General features: G+C 55.7%; 1 protein-coding gene across 1 annotated transcript in view; it reads right to left on the reverse strand.

Moving 5' to 3' along the window:
- Window positions 1–13,112, reverse strand: part of SLC6A2 (solute carrier family 6 member 2) — a 48,225-nt gene extending 35,113 nt beyond the window's left edge. Inside the window, exons 1-2 of the mRNA XM_055145983.1 lie at window positions 12,833–13,112; window positions 782–913 (exon numbers count right to left, since the gene is read on the reverse strand). Coding sequence (XP_055001958.1) covers window positions 782–913; window positions 12,833–13,112 — 412 coding nt within the window. The remainder of the gene's footprint in view (window positions 1–781; window positions 914–12,832) is intronic.
- Window positions 13,113–15,412: the final 2,300 nt, after the last annotated feature.

The raw sequence follows: 15,412 nt of genomic DNA on the forward strand, positions 1-15,412 counted from the left end.
TCCTGTCCCAGCAATCCCGCCCCTCAGCCCTCTCCTTTGCAGCAGACTCCCCAGGGACAACACAAAAGTCTCTCACTAAAAAAATAATTTGGGGAGCTGGAGTGATAGCACACCGGGTAGGGCATTTGCCTTGCACGTGGCCAAACTGGGTTCGATTTCCATCATCCCATATGGTCCCCCGAGTACCACCAGGGGTAATTCCTGAGTGCAGAGCCAGAAGTAACCCCTGTGCATCGCTGGGTGTGACCCCCAAAGCAAAAATAAAATAAAATAATTTGGGAGCCTTCCCAGTTGCACACAGAGGGCCAGGGTGCCACTCCTGGCAATACTAGGCAACAGAGCAGCATGTCCATAGGAGGGTTCAAAAGGACCGTTGGGCCCTGCAGTGCCGGAGATTTCCCTATCCCTCTGGTGGAGATTAAGGGCCTCTAGGGCTCTGTAAATCCGTGATTCTTTTTTCTGTGTTTGTGGGTGTTCCCAGTGGTATTTGGCCAGTTAAGTCAGATGGCTCAACACTCAGGCCCAGCAATGTGGTGCTACTTGGGCCAAGCTGTCCTGGGCCCTTGCCAGGGTCACCACGCAGGGCAAGGGCTCAAACCCGAGGCAGTGTACCAGCCCTTTGAGCCTCGACCCCAACCTAAACCAGAGGGGTCCTACCCCCAGTCTGTGGCTGGGTGCTGATCTACTGGTGTAAAAGAAATGGGAACCACCCCTTGAAATAACGTCTAATCGCGCCACCCGCCCCGCCTCCCCCCTTCCCCCTCCTGCACACAGACTTTACCTTTGAAGAATGGACAGATCTTCCACACCGTGGCTGCCCCCTCCCGGTTGTACTGGCCCAGCGCCAGCTCCATGTAGAACAGCGGCATACCCGCGATGATGAGGAAGAGGGTGTACGGGATCAGGAAGGCCCCTGGAAGACACACAAGCAGAGCGTGAGCCCGAGAGAACCTGGCTGGCATCTGCCGGGGCCACCCAGCCACACCCGCGTGCCCGCTGTTGCTCTGTGGGGGTGGCAGGAGGTAAATCGTTGTGCCGAGTAATGATCCCCACAGTCATAAGAGAAATCACCGCTGTGATCACAGTTGCACTCCTGAGGGTCTGCGAGGGAATTAGGCCTATCTTGGCTCATCAAAGTTGAAAAGATTTGTTTCTCCTTCTGGGTTTTGTTAAGTTGTTGTTGTTGTTGTTGTTGTTGTTTTGGAGGGGCCATACCCAGTGGTACTCAAGGGGTTACTCCTGGCTCTGTGCTCTGGGGGACCATATGGGGTGCTGGGATCGAACCCAGGTTGGCGGCGTGCAAAGAAAGCACCCTATCCGCTTCACTCTTTCTCCAGGCCCTGGACAGATTTGTTTCTTGGAGGACCCTCTGGGCTCTGACACACGAGCTCACAGCTCTGCAAGCTGTGGAGAGGGAGAAGGAGAAATGCTGCAGAATTTATTTGACAGTCACATTCATTTACACACAGAGGCCTTTCCTTCATGGATCCTCATTCTCAGGCATACCAGTCACTCGAACTCTCCCTTTCACAAGTGAGAGGACTGAATCCAGAGGCGAGACCACACCTCAAGCCCCATAGGACCGAGCTCTTACTGGTATCATTGTAAGGTCACCCCGAAAACGTCTCCCCAGATTCTTCTAGAATCTTCACCACAGCTCACAGCCTTAGCACGGAGATGGGAGCCCCCAGGAAAGAAGTGAGGGCCTGGCAGGGAATGGTTATCATTTGCATTGCGGGTGAGTGACAGGAACTGGGATCAGGTTCAGGACGCCCCGCCGGGGCTCACCCAGTTCCAAGCTGAAGGGAAACCCTGCAGCTAACTGGCTGGAAATGCAAGTCCCTGGGCAAGAGAGATGCCCACCTGGAATGCTGCAGAAACTAGAGGGGGCCCTTGGCAACTGGCGGTCATGCACCCCTGAGAGCAAGCCTGGCGTGACTGGATTCAGCTCTGGGCTCTAGAGAATTCTCTGCTTATGAACTGCAAAGTTACCAGGTGGCTCGCAGAGACACAGGAAACATCAGCCCAGGGGGCCAGTGTGGTCAGAGCAGAAGGCCAACTCCTGTCTTTCTTTTATTTTTAATATATATTTTTATTAGAGGATCACTGTGATGTACAGTTACAAACTTATGAACTTTTGTGTTTGCATTTCACTCAGTGATCGTTTACCCATCTCTCCACCAGTGCCCATTCACCCCCACCAATGATCCCAGTATCCCTCTCACCACCCCCACCCATCCCCCACCACCCCACCCTGCCTCTGTGGCAGGGCATTCCCTTTTGTTCTCTCTCCTTTTGGGTGCTCTAGTTTGCAATAGAGGTATTGAGTGTCCATCATGTTCGGTCTATAGTCTAATTTCAGCTCGCATCTTCCAACTCGAATGGGTCCTCCCGACATCCTCTACTTGGTGTCCCCTTCTCTATCTGAGCTAGAAGGCCAATTCCTTTCATCTGATGTAGCGGAAGGTGTCTGGTCAAAGTCACACTCTTCTTGCCTTTGCCCTTTGACCCGGATATAGTTCCCATGGAAACCCACTCTCTGGGAGCTCTCCCCACACCCCCAGTGCCGAAACTGAAGCCAGTGAAGTACTGCAAGACAGCGACACTTCCCGCTGTGCCCCAGGGCCTTTTCTGTACCACTTAGCCACAGAGTTGTACCACCTCCATTTGACAGATGTGAAAACTGAGGCTGGTGGAGTCCCAGGCCTCTTAGGAGGAGGTATAAAGCCTTGGGCCTGATGCTCGGAGACCTAGTCCCTCTGTGGCAGGCGATCAGTAGGGTGGGGATAGGACGAAAGCACGGGAAAGTGAGAACACGCCTGGGCCCCGAGCACTGGTGTCTGGGATCCATGCCCCCTACTCGGAAAATACATTTCAGAGGAAGAAACTGGGGCTTGAAGACATGCAGAGACTTGTCAGCTCACCCCGGCTGACACTGGGGACTGGAATTTGGACCCAGGTCTGCTGGTTCCAGAGCTCTCGAGCCATCCCCAGCACACCCGCAATTTCCAAAATGTTCTAGCCCCAGATAAAGGACATGAGTTGGGACTCAGTCTAATGGGGGGGGGGGTGTTCTGGGACGTGCTGAGCCGCCACTGCCACTTGACCTGTAAGTCACAGGTAAGTCCTCCACCAGGCCGGACTTCTTTGAAGCGGCCCCTTGCCAACTTCTCTCTCCCCCTGTCCTTGCTGTCCGGATCTACACACCTACCACACTGAGCCCAGAGCTGGAGCAGGTGATGGGGCTAATGCGAGGGAGACCAGCAGAGCAGGTGGAGGTGTGGCTGTCAGAGGTGAAAGCAGTGAGTCCTGTTCATAGAGCCACTGTGATACCCCTAAGCACACACTAAGCTTTTATGCAACCCCTCACTCAAGGCCATCCGGGAGAGACAATCACCGCTATTCCCATTTAATGAACGAGAAACCGAGGTTTAGGAAGTCTAAGGTGCCAATCCTGTCCAAACTAGTAAAGATGTCACATGGCTTCAAACCCTGGACCTGTCTCAGTCCTCCTCCTTCTGGCCACCTGCCATCCACTCACCCTCGGAGGCCTGGAACCAGGAGAAATAGAGCTCTCCCCTATTTCCTAAGCCCGGGGGTGCTGGAATAATGGCCCACGGGACAGTGGGGAAGTAAAGGGCTGGCATCAGGGCTTCGGTCTTGGCCATGTGATCGCCAGAGGCAACACAATGTTCTTTTCTGCAAAGAAGGGAAAGGACGGTGCGGGCCCATTAGCTGGCTGCGTCACTCTGACACGGGGCTTTCTCAGCTCCAAGTTTGGCGTGGCGCTTGCCAACAGGTAAGGGGGCCGCCCAGGCTGAGGTTCCGCTCCTCACGCACAGCCTGGGAGGCGCAGTGGAGGGAGAGAAGGTGGTGCTGGGCCCGCAGTGCCCAGGCGCGTCTGCAGGAGCGTGCTGGGCGTGGGCCAGCCAGCGCTTCCAGGGGAGGACAGTCCCAGAGAAACCAAGAAGGACACCATAACTGAGCAGAACTGGAGAGAGCTGCCCAGTGGGCAGAGCCTTCTCTGAGGTCAGTGGAGGATGTGCTCTCAGAAGCAGCCTTGCGGCAGCTTCCAAGTAACTAAGGCTGGACTTCTAGCAGCTATGGCCCCACCACGCCCGGAACTTCACCTCCCACTGACCTGCGACATCTTCCTGTGTGCAGCCTCAACCCATCAACCACCCTCTCACAAGTCTGAAGATCTGAGATCTTAGGGTCTGTGACCCCAGAGGACTCTCATGGTTCTGGAATGTTCTACCTATGTGAGTGCTTACAGGGAGCTGAGCTGGAGAAACGCAGGCAGGGCAGTAACTCCTGAGGTTCTCAACTCCTAAGCCTCCAACACAAAGACAGGCACACGCATGCATGCTGGCATGTGCCCCTGCTAAGATGCACCCATATATCTGGGTATAACCCCCCCATGCATACACTTGAGGGACACAGCTGTCAACTGTGAAAGGCACTTGGAATCTCTGAATGGACAATTTTTTTTTTTAAAAAAAGGCAGCTGGACCTCTCCCTCCCAAGTTCTAAACACATTGCTAGACAGCCCATCATTACTGGCACTCCACTAGCCCCTGGAGGGGTCTAGAACCCTCTGTGCCAATGCCAAGTTGCTCATGGTGCTGAGTTCTGAGTGGAGGGTGCCAAGCAGACCCATGCACATTGGGAGGAACTCGGGAGAGAGGGGAGAATGCCTGGACACAGCACTGACCAGAGGGGGCTTGGGCGGAGGGGGATGGAGTGTGATCACCGGCAGGGAGAAAAGGGTTTCCTAGGACCTGGTGACATCAGCTTCATCTGTCAAGGACAGGAGTCCCCAAACCGTGGCTCCTTACCATGCCCTGATAGGGCAACAGGGGGGCCTTGGTGCACTGGCCCACAGCTCAGTTAGGGGCTGTCTGCCCACATCTTCCACTGCGCCTAAGAAAATCTTGAGTAATGCTCAGGGCAGCCAGACTTACCTGCCTCCCCTCACAGCCCGTGGGCACTCAGCAGAAGAGAGGGCTATGCCCCACAGCCCACTGGCAGCTGGGCTCAAAGATCTGGACCCACTTGTCTCATTAGAGATGACTGACCAGGTCTGAGACTTGCCCTGTGCAGGCTCTGTGCAGGAGACTCAGGTTTGATCCCTGGTGCCATACGGCCCCCTGTGCTCTGTTCGGAGTAGCCCCTGAATGCTGCCAAGCATGGCCGCTAGACAAACAAACAGACTAAAAGACTATGAGTCAGGCTCCAGTTGGTAAAGCAATTTACCCCGTGGGCCTGTCTTGCCTCCCAGACCTCTGTCACGAGCTTATCACAAAGTTCAAGTACGGACTCTGCACCTCTCAGAGCTCCATCTGGAACGTGAACTCCCGCTTGCCCCCACCTTGCTTCTTTCTGACCTCAGCTGCCCTGTCCATCCACTGGACTCCCTAGGGCCCAAAGAAGTCGGGAGGAAGAAGCAGGTTGGAGGTCCACATGGGTGTCAGAGGGATTGGGGTGTTTGGACAGGGACTTCCAGAGTCTAGGGACTTGGGGGTGGGGGTGGGAGGTGCCCCCCAATATCCTCCTGGCCCTGTGAGAGAGGGAGGAAGGCAGTGTGGGGCTTTCTAAAGCTCAGGCCCAGGGCAGACCCCAGAGACCTAACAAAATAGACATATTTGGTCCTGACACAGAATTCCTAAAACCCTTGTCACTTCCTGGGTGATGGAAGTGTCTTGGTCCCTATCACTTGTGGGCCTGTGGTGAGTTCTGGACAGCGATGCTTCCAACTCCATTCACCATGAAAGGCCCAGCTGTGATGAGAAGCTGGAACCCCCTTGTTTGGGCAAGGGGAGAAGGGTGGGAGATTGAGTGAATATTGATTCAATGTTAAAAATTAAAAAATCTCCAAGGGTGACAGAGGAGTGGATCATGGAAGGATGTTTATATATATACACACACAATGAATACTATGTAGCTGCAAGCAGTGATGAGATCTCACAGTTCACAGCAGCTTGGACTAGAGGAGAAGAGGTGAAGTGAAGTGAGTCACGGAAGGACAGACACTAGATGACCTCATTTATCTGTGGTGTGCAGAATAACAGGGTGAGGGAATGCAGGGCATCAATGGGAGGATTCCTAGGTCACAGTATAGAAATGCCTTGATCCTACAGTATAGAAATGAGAGGGCAGGGGAGGAAAGAAATCAAGGGGCGGAGTATGAAGTGGCAGATGGGCAGTAACAGGGCCAGGGGCCAGGGTCTCGGGCACAGTTGTGGCATTATATATATTTCTCTGAATCTCAGTGCCAGCAGCAGTGTGGAAAACAGTGTGGAAAACAGCCAAACTTAAAACCAACTTAAAACAGCCAAACTTAAAACAGTGCCAGTCACGGAGGGGGCAGGCTTGTGGCGGTGGGAAGGAACCTGCAGACACTGGTGGGAGGAATTTGGCCCTGATGGTGGGATTGATGTTGGCACATTGCACTCCTGGAACTCCACTATGAATAACTTTGTAAATCACCATGTCTTAATAAAAAAAAATTCATTTAGAAATTCTCCCGAGAGAGAGCACTTGCCTTGCCCACAGTCAACCTGAGTTTAATCCTCAGAATTCCACATGGTCCTCCGAGCCCCACCAGGAGTGATTTCTAAGTGCAGAGGCGGGAGTGAGTCCTGAGCACGGTCAGGTATGGCCCAAAAGCCTCCAAGGGGTTGGGAGAGCCGCTGGGTGCGAACACAGGAGGGTAACCCAGCTCAGCCCCAGGGACAGAAGCTCCTGCGTTCGGAAGACTAGACCCTCAAGCCCCTCATCTGACTATTCATCTGTCCCCTCCACAAAGTCTAGCTGCTGTGTTGGGGTGCTGTCTCCACCATGCCCCTCCCTCCAGCCCCCTGCAACCTTCACCTCAAAGCCTCTGCATTTTCCCTATCCTCAGCATCCCAGCCGAGCCAGCCTTCTTCCCGGCCCTCCTTCACGCCCCTGCAACCGGCATCATGGCATCGCCAGCTAAGCGACTGCAGGAAAACCCTCTAGTTCCTCCAATAAAACTAGTTTGTCCAGGAGATGCCCCACCGCAGACACAGCAGCTGGCCAGGAGGCGCCCTCTCACAGCTCCTGCACCCCACGTCTGGTCTCCTCCTGGGCTGCTCCATGACCCTGCGGCCCTGACTATCTTCAAGGTGCTGGCACCTCAGCCCAGGTACGGTCGTCCCCATCTTCAGACCTTGCCTGGTGCTGTCCAGGATGGAATCATCTAGACACGCCCTGGACAGCCCTTGCTGCTGTTCTGGGGGTGCACACAGTGGTGACAGTTGCTCCTGTGATCTCTCTCTTTCCCTGTGCGTGCCTCCAGCTGGCTTCCAACAGCCCCAGAGATAAAGGCCTGCCCCTTTAAGACAGGCAGTGCAGGTGGAAGCCAAGGGCACACACTTCCTTATATGACGGTTCTCCCTTTGCTGAGAACCTTCAGGGTCTGGATCTGATTTTAGGGGATTTTTTTTTTTGAGGGGGAGGCTCCCAAGCAGTGCTCAGGTGGCCTGAGGGCTTCCTGGGTGATTCTCAGCCAACTAAGTTTGTGGTTCGTGACCAGGCCTGAGGATGCAGCCCTGCTCAGTTCCGGCGATGTTGGGGATCCCCAGGGTCACCCCGGTGGTGATGAGGAGAGAAGACCTCAAGGGCTGCATTTGGTGATGCCCAGGGGACCACTTGGTGTTGGGAATGAAACCTGGGTCATAAACATTTGCATCTAGGAGCCCCCGGAAGGTACTGGTGTCCCGTCAACTCTACACTTTGCTACAAACAAGAGAGCTTCGAGTCTCCAGAACTATGTCGTCGAGGACAGCATGGTCCATGAAGAATAGAGCAGGATCTCCCCTCCTCATTCGGAAGAGAACGCCTCTAATCATCGGCTCCAGCATGAAGCCAACTCTGGGGGGTGTCTTGCAGCAGGGACTAAGCTCCCCAAGGATGACAGGGACTGCCCTCTTCTCGTCACTTCGTCCCTTACACATGACAGGCTCTCGGTAAATGGCTTTGGGGTTAAATTAATGGATATCAACACTCCTAGGGTGGATGCCACTGTGAAAAGTCCCAAGCCATCCCATGCCACCGCACGCAGTGACAGTCCTCCTCAGGTGGCTGGGTCTGGGGTCTCAGGGCATGAGATAAGATGCAGTCCTAGGAACTCCTATCTTGTTGGTCATAGACCCCAGATCTTTTCTGGTAACAGAGCAAGGAACCAAGTCACCATAAGGGCCCCCAGCAAGGCCTCACTCAGTTCCAGCCAGAGACAAGCACCTCAATCCTGCAATCACACCAGTCCAAGGCCCGCCCAGCAGCCTGGGTCACGTGCATCTGTGCTCCACAGTGTCACACAGTGGGGACAGGTGCCCCTGGGGTCAGGCACCAAGTTTGCCAACACCTGCCACAGACATTTTGATCATGAGACTCGGGACTTACTTGAAGTTGAACGGGAACCCAAACAGGTTCTGTCTCGGGCCAGAGAGAGCACCCCAGGGCTGTATGCTTAGCATAAAGGTGGTCCACTTTCTACCCCCAGCACCACAGGGCTCCCCAAACACCACCCAGTGTGAGCCCTGAGTACCAGAATTACCGATCTCTGCACGGGGCTGCCATGCAGGAATGCGAATTCCCACTTTGCAGGCAAGGAAGACAAGATTAATTAAAACAGGGCTCAGTTCTTAGGATGGGGGCAGGAGGAACCCACACACTCTTGACTCAGGGGTCCCAACATGGGATTTCTTAGGGCTACATCTCACCTCCTGCCCTGAGACCCCAAGCTCAGACACCGCCAGCGCAGCCAGTGGCGTGGAAAGGCTCCAGGCTTTGTCACTGTGACATATTGGGAGTCACTATTGGGATCCATTTATTTTACCCCAAGGAAATACAACTTTGGCTTATTTCCCCGTTGTCAGGTTCCTCTTAGAACCCTTTCCATGCCCTCCCGAGCCAGGACCCAGCTGGCCTCAGCCCGGCCTGCAGTCAGATGCCTCTCAGCGAATCGGAGCAGGACCTTTCTTGAGCTCCAACTCAGGAAGGAGTCACTGCTCTGGGGGGTTGCCTGTGAGATGCCTCGTGTCACATCACCTCAGGGAAACTGAGCTGCTCACCTCTTTCACACAAGGAAACGGAGGTCCAGAGAGGGGCCCCAGCCTGCCTGTGGCTGCAAGTCCGGGAAACATAATCCTGGGACTCCACTGTGGGTCTGTCTAAGCCTGAGGCCATGACGTTGCTCTGGCCCCTCAGGGCTGTCACCCGGCCAGCCCTGAGCAGAAACCAAGGGGTGGTGTGGGGCTGCAGACAGGCTCTCTTTTGGCAGAGGGACATCTTCCCACTCTGCTCCCCTCGAGACTGGCATAGCCCCAGCTCAGAACCACAGGCACAGAGGGAGACTCTAGAACCTGCAAACGGTCCCGCTGCCTGGCACTGTCTCTGCCAGAAAAGATTTGGACCAGGCCCTGGAATTTCCCAGAGTAACGGTCTCCCCACCCAGAAGCCTCTTGTCCCAAGAGACCCCTGCAGCTGGCCCTCATGAAGATGTTCAGACAGGCTGCCCCAAACTCAGTGATTCATTCAGAGCCTGTGAGCCTGAGCCAGGGACTTAACTTTGGCACCTGGATTGTCTCACAGCCCCCTGAAGATGGGGCCGGCATTCGAGCTGCACTGGTGGGTGGTGTGAGGCTGTGGCATCTTTTAGGACTTGGGTCTTTTCACTCCTTTCTTCAACCCATAGAAGTGTGTGGAATCCCTTTGGGATCAGGGTCATCTCTCGGGCATTAGAAATACAGAGGTCCAAGGCCCACAGTCCCTGCCCTCCATATGCTCTCTCCTGCTCGGGAGACACTAAAAAAAGACCCAACAACTCAGATGGGCCATGTTTCAGCCAGCCACTGGAAGGTGGGATCTGGGGACAAACCAGCTCCACCTTGCCCTAGGTAACTGCTATAGTATCTGCATATAGCAGGCACTCCGTGTATTTGTACAGGGTCCCGGGATAGCATCTGCCTACAGTAGTTGCTCTGTGTAAGTATCCAGGATCTCAGGATAGCACATGCATACAGCAGGCACTTCGTATATGTGGCTAGGGTCCCTGGATAGCACCTGTATACAGCAGGCACTCTGTGTATTTGTCAGGGTCCCAGGATAGCAACTGCAACAATAGGTGCTCTATGTAAGTGACCAGGGTCCCAGAATGGTGGCCATGGCCTGGGGCACCTTTAAGCCCCAAATATTCACTTATTGGACATGTATGACAGGCTGTTTGGGTGCTTTTTGCCTCATCAAACCCTCACCATGTTCATCCTGGCATCACTTGGGCTGCTAAATGGGTAGGGGGAGCGTGCGGGCCAGGAGTAGTGCTGAACCAGGCACTGCCAGGGAACAGGGTAGGTCTGGGGGTCATCTCAGACTCCTCCCTGCCCCCCCATTCTTAGTGGGCTCAGAGGCAAGCTGTGTCTCGCAGGGATGAGATGGATTGTAGGTGGCTCTCACAATGCCAGGTCACCCCGTGCCAGCCTACCTTCCCATGTCTGGGGCCAGCCTCAGGATAAGGGAAGGCCTGGGCTCGGCAAGCTATGTCCCAGCAGGTGTGAGCATGTACCCAAGGGGGCTGTGAGTTAGCATGGGGGACACCTCCGACGTGGAGGTGGGAAGTGGGGAAGGCTGCCCTGCCCATGGCACTTGCTGCAGACATGCTCACCCAGGGGAAATTTACTGGTATCGCTTTCCACCCGGTGCCTGGCATTCTAGGGCATCATACCCAGCGGCGACTTCCTCTCCACCTTATCTCCCCCAGCCAGCCCGCACCCCTGCCTCAGAGACAGTCCCAAATGCTCCCCACCAGCTGCTCCTCGGCTCTTACCACATCCCCTCCTCCCAGCCTTCCCTGAACAGCCCCTCCTGAGGTCTTAAGGGGGAGCATTGCCCCCCAAGATGCCACACCTCACCCTACTGGCAGGAGAAATAGTGGCAGCCTCTGTTCCCCGGGGCCAGACATCACCAGCCTCCACCCTCACCGAGTCCTTGGGTGAGTCCCGCCATGTCCCCTTAACAGGCGATGAAGTGGAGGCTGAGTGTGCTGTCCAATATCACACAGCTGGAAACTGGAAGACAGGGCCCTCGAGCCCGAGCCCAGACCCCTAACCACACGGCACTGGTCCCTCCCCACCTCTAGGTGCCCCCCTTCTGTGGAGACTGCGGGGACACTCTGCTCTTCCTGGAGGTAACCTTGGGTCTTAGAGAATTTGAACATTTTCACTCTTTTCTTCAATGCATAGAAATGTGTGGAATCCCTTTGAGATCAAGGTCCTCTCTCGGGCATTAGAAATACAGAGCTCCAAGGCCCACAGTCTCTGCCCTCCATGTGCCCACTCCTGCTCGGGAAACACTCAGAAAAGACCCAACAACTCAGATGAGCTATGTTCCTTCCAGCCAGCCAGTGGAAGGTGGGATCTGGGGACAAACCAGCTCCACCTTGCCCTAGGTAACTTCTCTAGCACCTACATGCAGCAGGTGCTCCATGTATGTGTCCAGGGTTCCAGGATAGCACCTGTATACAGTAGGTGCTCTGTTTACGTGATCAGGGTCCCAGGATAGCATCTGCATACAGTAGGTGTTCTGTGTATGAGGCCAGGGTCCCAGGGCGCTTTTCAGCCTCAAATATTCATTTAGTGGACATGTCTGACAGGCTATTTGGGGTGCTTTTTGTTTCATCACCACCTCATGACAATGGGGTGTTTTGTGATGGCCACTGGAGGGGACCACACACCCGAACAGGGGGCTGTGGTCGTGCGTCCACGGAGGTGACTACGGTTGAACCTAGCATGGATCTCACATTGCATGGAACCAAGTTCATAGTCACGTGCTGCAAGTTATGTATTGATTCTCTCGCTGCTTAGTGACAGTTTTAGGGGTCCCTGAGGGTGTGCACAGGGTGCCTCAGTGTGATTTTCCTTCCTGAGCCTTCTGCAGCTAAAAACACACATAACTGGCATGCCAAGTTCCCTGCAGCTACAGCCCAGAGGTCCTCTGGAATCCTGCCTCTCTTATCCCTTAGGTGTCACACCCAAAGCAAGTGTCCAGCCCAGGGACAGAGCAGGGTGAGGAAGCAACAGCAGGCTCCTAGGGCAGCAAGTCCCAACTCTCTCTTCAGCTCACTCCCCACCTCCTGAGCCAGTGCCCCAGGCAGGAGGGTCCCCCGTGGAGAGAAATTTCCAGGATGGCCCCTTCCTCTCACTTGCCAACTTCTGCCTCCAAGTCATTCTCCCACTGGGGAAATGCAGGGTACCCCAAACTTATTCTAGCACAGGGAGAAGACTGGGATGGTTTAGGGATCCTGGAACAAAAGCCCTTGGCTAGGAGCAAGGGTCCCCATACCCAGCCTCCTATGCTGCCTGCCACCCCCATTCTCTCCTCCCTCAGCTTCCAGTTCCTTGAAAAGTTGCTCTGCACTTTTGGGTGGATGGCCCCTACCCCAGTCCTATAGGAGAGCTGAATTGGGGTCACTGTGTACCTGATTGTCTCATGCCAAGGCACCACTGGTCCCCTTCACATCTCCAACTCTCTTCCTCTATCATAACTGTGGATACTCCCCAAGCCTGGTGCCCCGATCCCCTAAACGTTCCTCTAGGACCGTGTGGTGGTGCCTCTATTCCCCCCTTCCATCGGGACGCCAACCCCAACTCTGCGCGACCGACCCCGACCCCCATAGTCCCTTCCTGAGCCCCAGATTGGCCGGCCAGATGTTTCTGCTGACGCCTGCAGGATCCCAGCTCCTCTCCTGGCTACCGTGGACCGCAGGTGACTTCCCAAGTCCAACCTCCACCCAATCCGACCCGGGGCTCACCTCCACCATTCTTGTAGCAGAGGTAAGGGAAGCGCCATACGTTGGCCAGGTCCACGGAGAAGCCGACCACCGACAGCAGGAAGTCGATCTTCTTGCTCCAGGTCTCCCGGGGCTGCGCGTCGTCGCCGCGGGACGCCAGGAGGCACTGGACGCCGTTGCGCTCTTTCACCACCAGCAGCTCCGCCGCCGCCGCCTTGCGCGCCCGCACGGGCTGCTCGGACTCCGGGGCCGCCCCGCCGTTCTCGGGCTGCACCTGCGGGTTCATCCGTGCCAGAAGCATGGGTGCGGCTAGCCACGCGGGACGTCAGCGGGGCTGCGAGCGCGCAGAGGCTCTGTGCTGAGAAAAGGCGACACGGGGCGGCGGGTGGTCAGCGGGACATTCCGCCCTGCGCGCGCCTTCGAGACCTCCCGGGAGCGCAGACGACAACCGCGGTCCGTGCGCGCCGGGTTCCCAGAACCGGGCGCGCGTCGGTCGGGGCAATTTGCAAAGAGAAGTGATGTTTCCCCGGGACTGGGACGCAACTTAGAGGTGGAGACCGCCTCTGCCCGCCCTCTGGGTCCGGGTAAAGACCCCGCGGGGCTTCCCTCCTTCGCCCTCTCCCTCTGCCCCAGAAGGAACGGCGGGGTGTGGACACGCCCAGGCTGAGGGTTCCCGGGACAGCTTGCAGCCGCCTCCCCTCGGCTTGGGTCTGCGCCACCTCCAGCGGCTCCAGGAGCCTCCCCGACACTTCAGCCTCTATGCACTGCCAAACTCCGACGCTATTCAGCTCCGCGCGCCTCCTCCGGAGCCTCCCCGGACACCTAAGCCGGGTCCCGTGCGCAGGGCGCACTCACATGTCCGGCTGTGCGTCCCTCCTTTCCCGGACCCGCCTGGCCTCGGCAGCGGTGGGGCGCGGACTGAGGCTGGACTCCACCGCGTGGCGCTCGGGCGCGGCCCGCGGAGCGCTGGAGACTGCCGGGGGGCTGCCGGCGAGGGCGGGCTGGCTGCTTCTGGCCGTGTCGGGCGGGGGCCAGGCTGGTAATGTAGCCTGCGCCCCAGGTAACGCGCCGATTGCATTAACCCCGCGCCGGGCCCGCTCCGTCTGGAGCCTGTTAGTGCTAATGGAGACTGACAGCGCGGCCGGGATGGGCAGGGGCTGGGGCGAGGCGCGGGCTCGGGGGGCGGCGGGCGCGGCGCTCCGGGAGACTCAGGGAACTCTGCCCTCGTTCCCTTTCCAGCACACCTCGGGGCACTCCGGCGCAGGTCCCCCGGCTCTGACCTCCTACCAGGGGGAAGGAGTGGGACACCCCGAGCTACGGTCTGTGTCACCGGGACCTAGAAGAGGACAGGAAAGGACCAGAGCACCAGCTGACACCCCCCCCCCCCATCCCCTCGCCGCCACCCCAAGTTGCTCCATCCACAGAACAGGAGTGCCCCGTGCCTCGGTGCCTAGCAGGAAGAAGGAAGGCTGGCCAAGTGGCTTGTTTGGTGGATTTGCACTGGCTTTGGGGTGAAAGGTCACAACCCAGCATTTACTTCTGCAGCTTTGGGAGAAGGGGGCTGGGGGGGGATTGGGCCATACCCATTGGCGCTCAGAGCTTACTCTTGCCTCTGTGCTCAGGGATCACTCCTTGCCTGGTTCTTGAGGACCCCTTGTAATGCTGGTGATCGAACCCAGTGAACTTTGTGCAAGGCAAGTTCCCTGCCCACAGGACCACCTCTCTCCTGTACCTCTACAGCTTCTCATTTGGCTGGTAAGGTTCGGGGCTTGTCTGAGACCAATAGTGTCTGGCTGGTTCCTTCACTCATTCGTGCATTCCCCTCTGGGTTCCTTATGTACCTGGCACTATTCTCGGCTCTTTCTCTGCTGTTGAAGGGGAAATCATGCAGAAAGAAAGAGAGAGAAAGAGAGAAAGAAAGAGAGAAAGAAAGAAAGAAAGAAAGAAAGAAAGAAAGAAAGAAAGAAAGAAAGAAAGAAAGAAAGAAAGAAAGAAAGAAAGAAAGAGAGAAAGAAAGAAAGAAAGAAAGAAAGAAAGAAAGAAAGAAAGAAGGAAAGAAAGAAAGAGAGAAAGAAAGAAAGAGAGAAAGAAAGAAAGAAAGAAAGAAAGAAAGAAAGAAAGAAAGAAAGAAAGAAAGAAAGAAAGAAAGAAAGAGAAAGAAAGAAAAGGAAAAAGAAAGAAATCGCTGACATGAGATAACAGACAATCTGTCTGGGGGTGGTCAGAGGCATCCTCACTAAGTTATTACAGGAATGTAAAAAAGAAAGAGATGCTATGGGAGGTAAGATTTGGTAAGGAAATGGGGCAGAGGGGTGGTGGTTGGCAGTCAGGTTGTGATAGGGAATTTGAGAAGGCAACAATTAAACAAGGAGTGGGACATTTGAAGTTGCCATTAATTCCTCCTTCCACTCACTCATTGGCCTCTTCATTCAACCCTCTTGGTTCACTCACGCATCCCATCGTTGTGTCCATGTCTACCTTGGACCAAGCAGTGCTGGTCGCAGACATCCTGAAGAGAGTTCCTTCCTTCAGGGAGCGCCTGGTCCAGGAAGGCGTGTCCATCAGGGTCAAAAGTGCTCAGGATTGGCTGAGTCCGCAGGG

The sequence above is a fragment of the Sorex araneus genome, chromosome 8 (assembly GCF_027595985.1).
Source record: "Sorex araneus isolate mSorAra2 chromosome 8, mSorAra2.pri, whole genome shotgun sequence".
Lineage (NCBI taxonomy): Eukaryota > Metazoa > Chordata > Mammalia > Eulipotyphla > Soricidae > Sorex > Sorex araneus.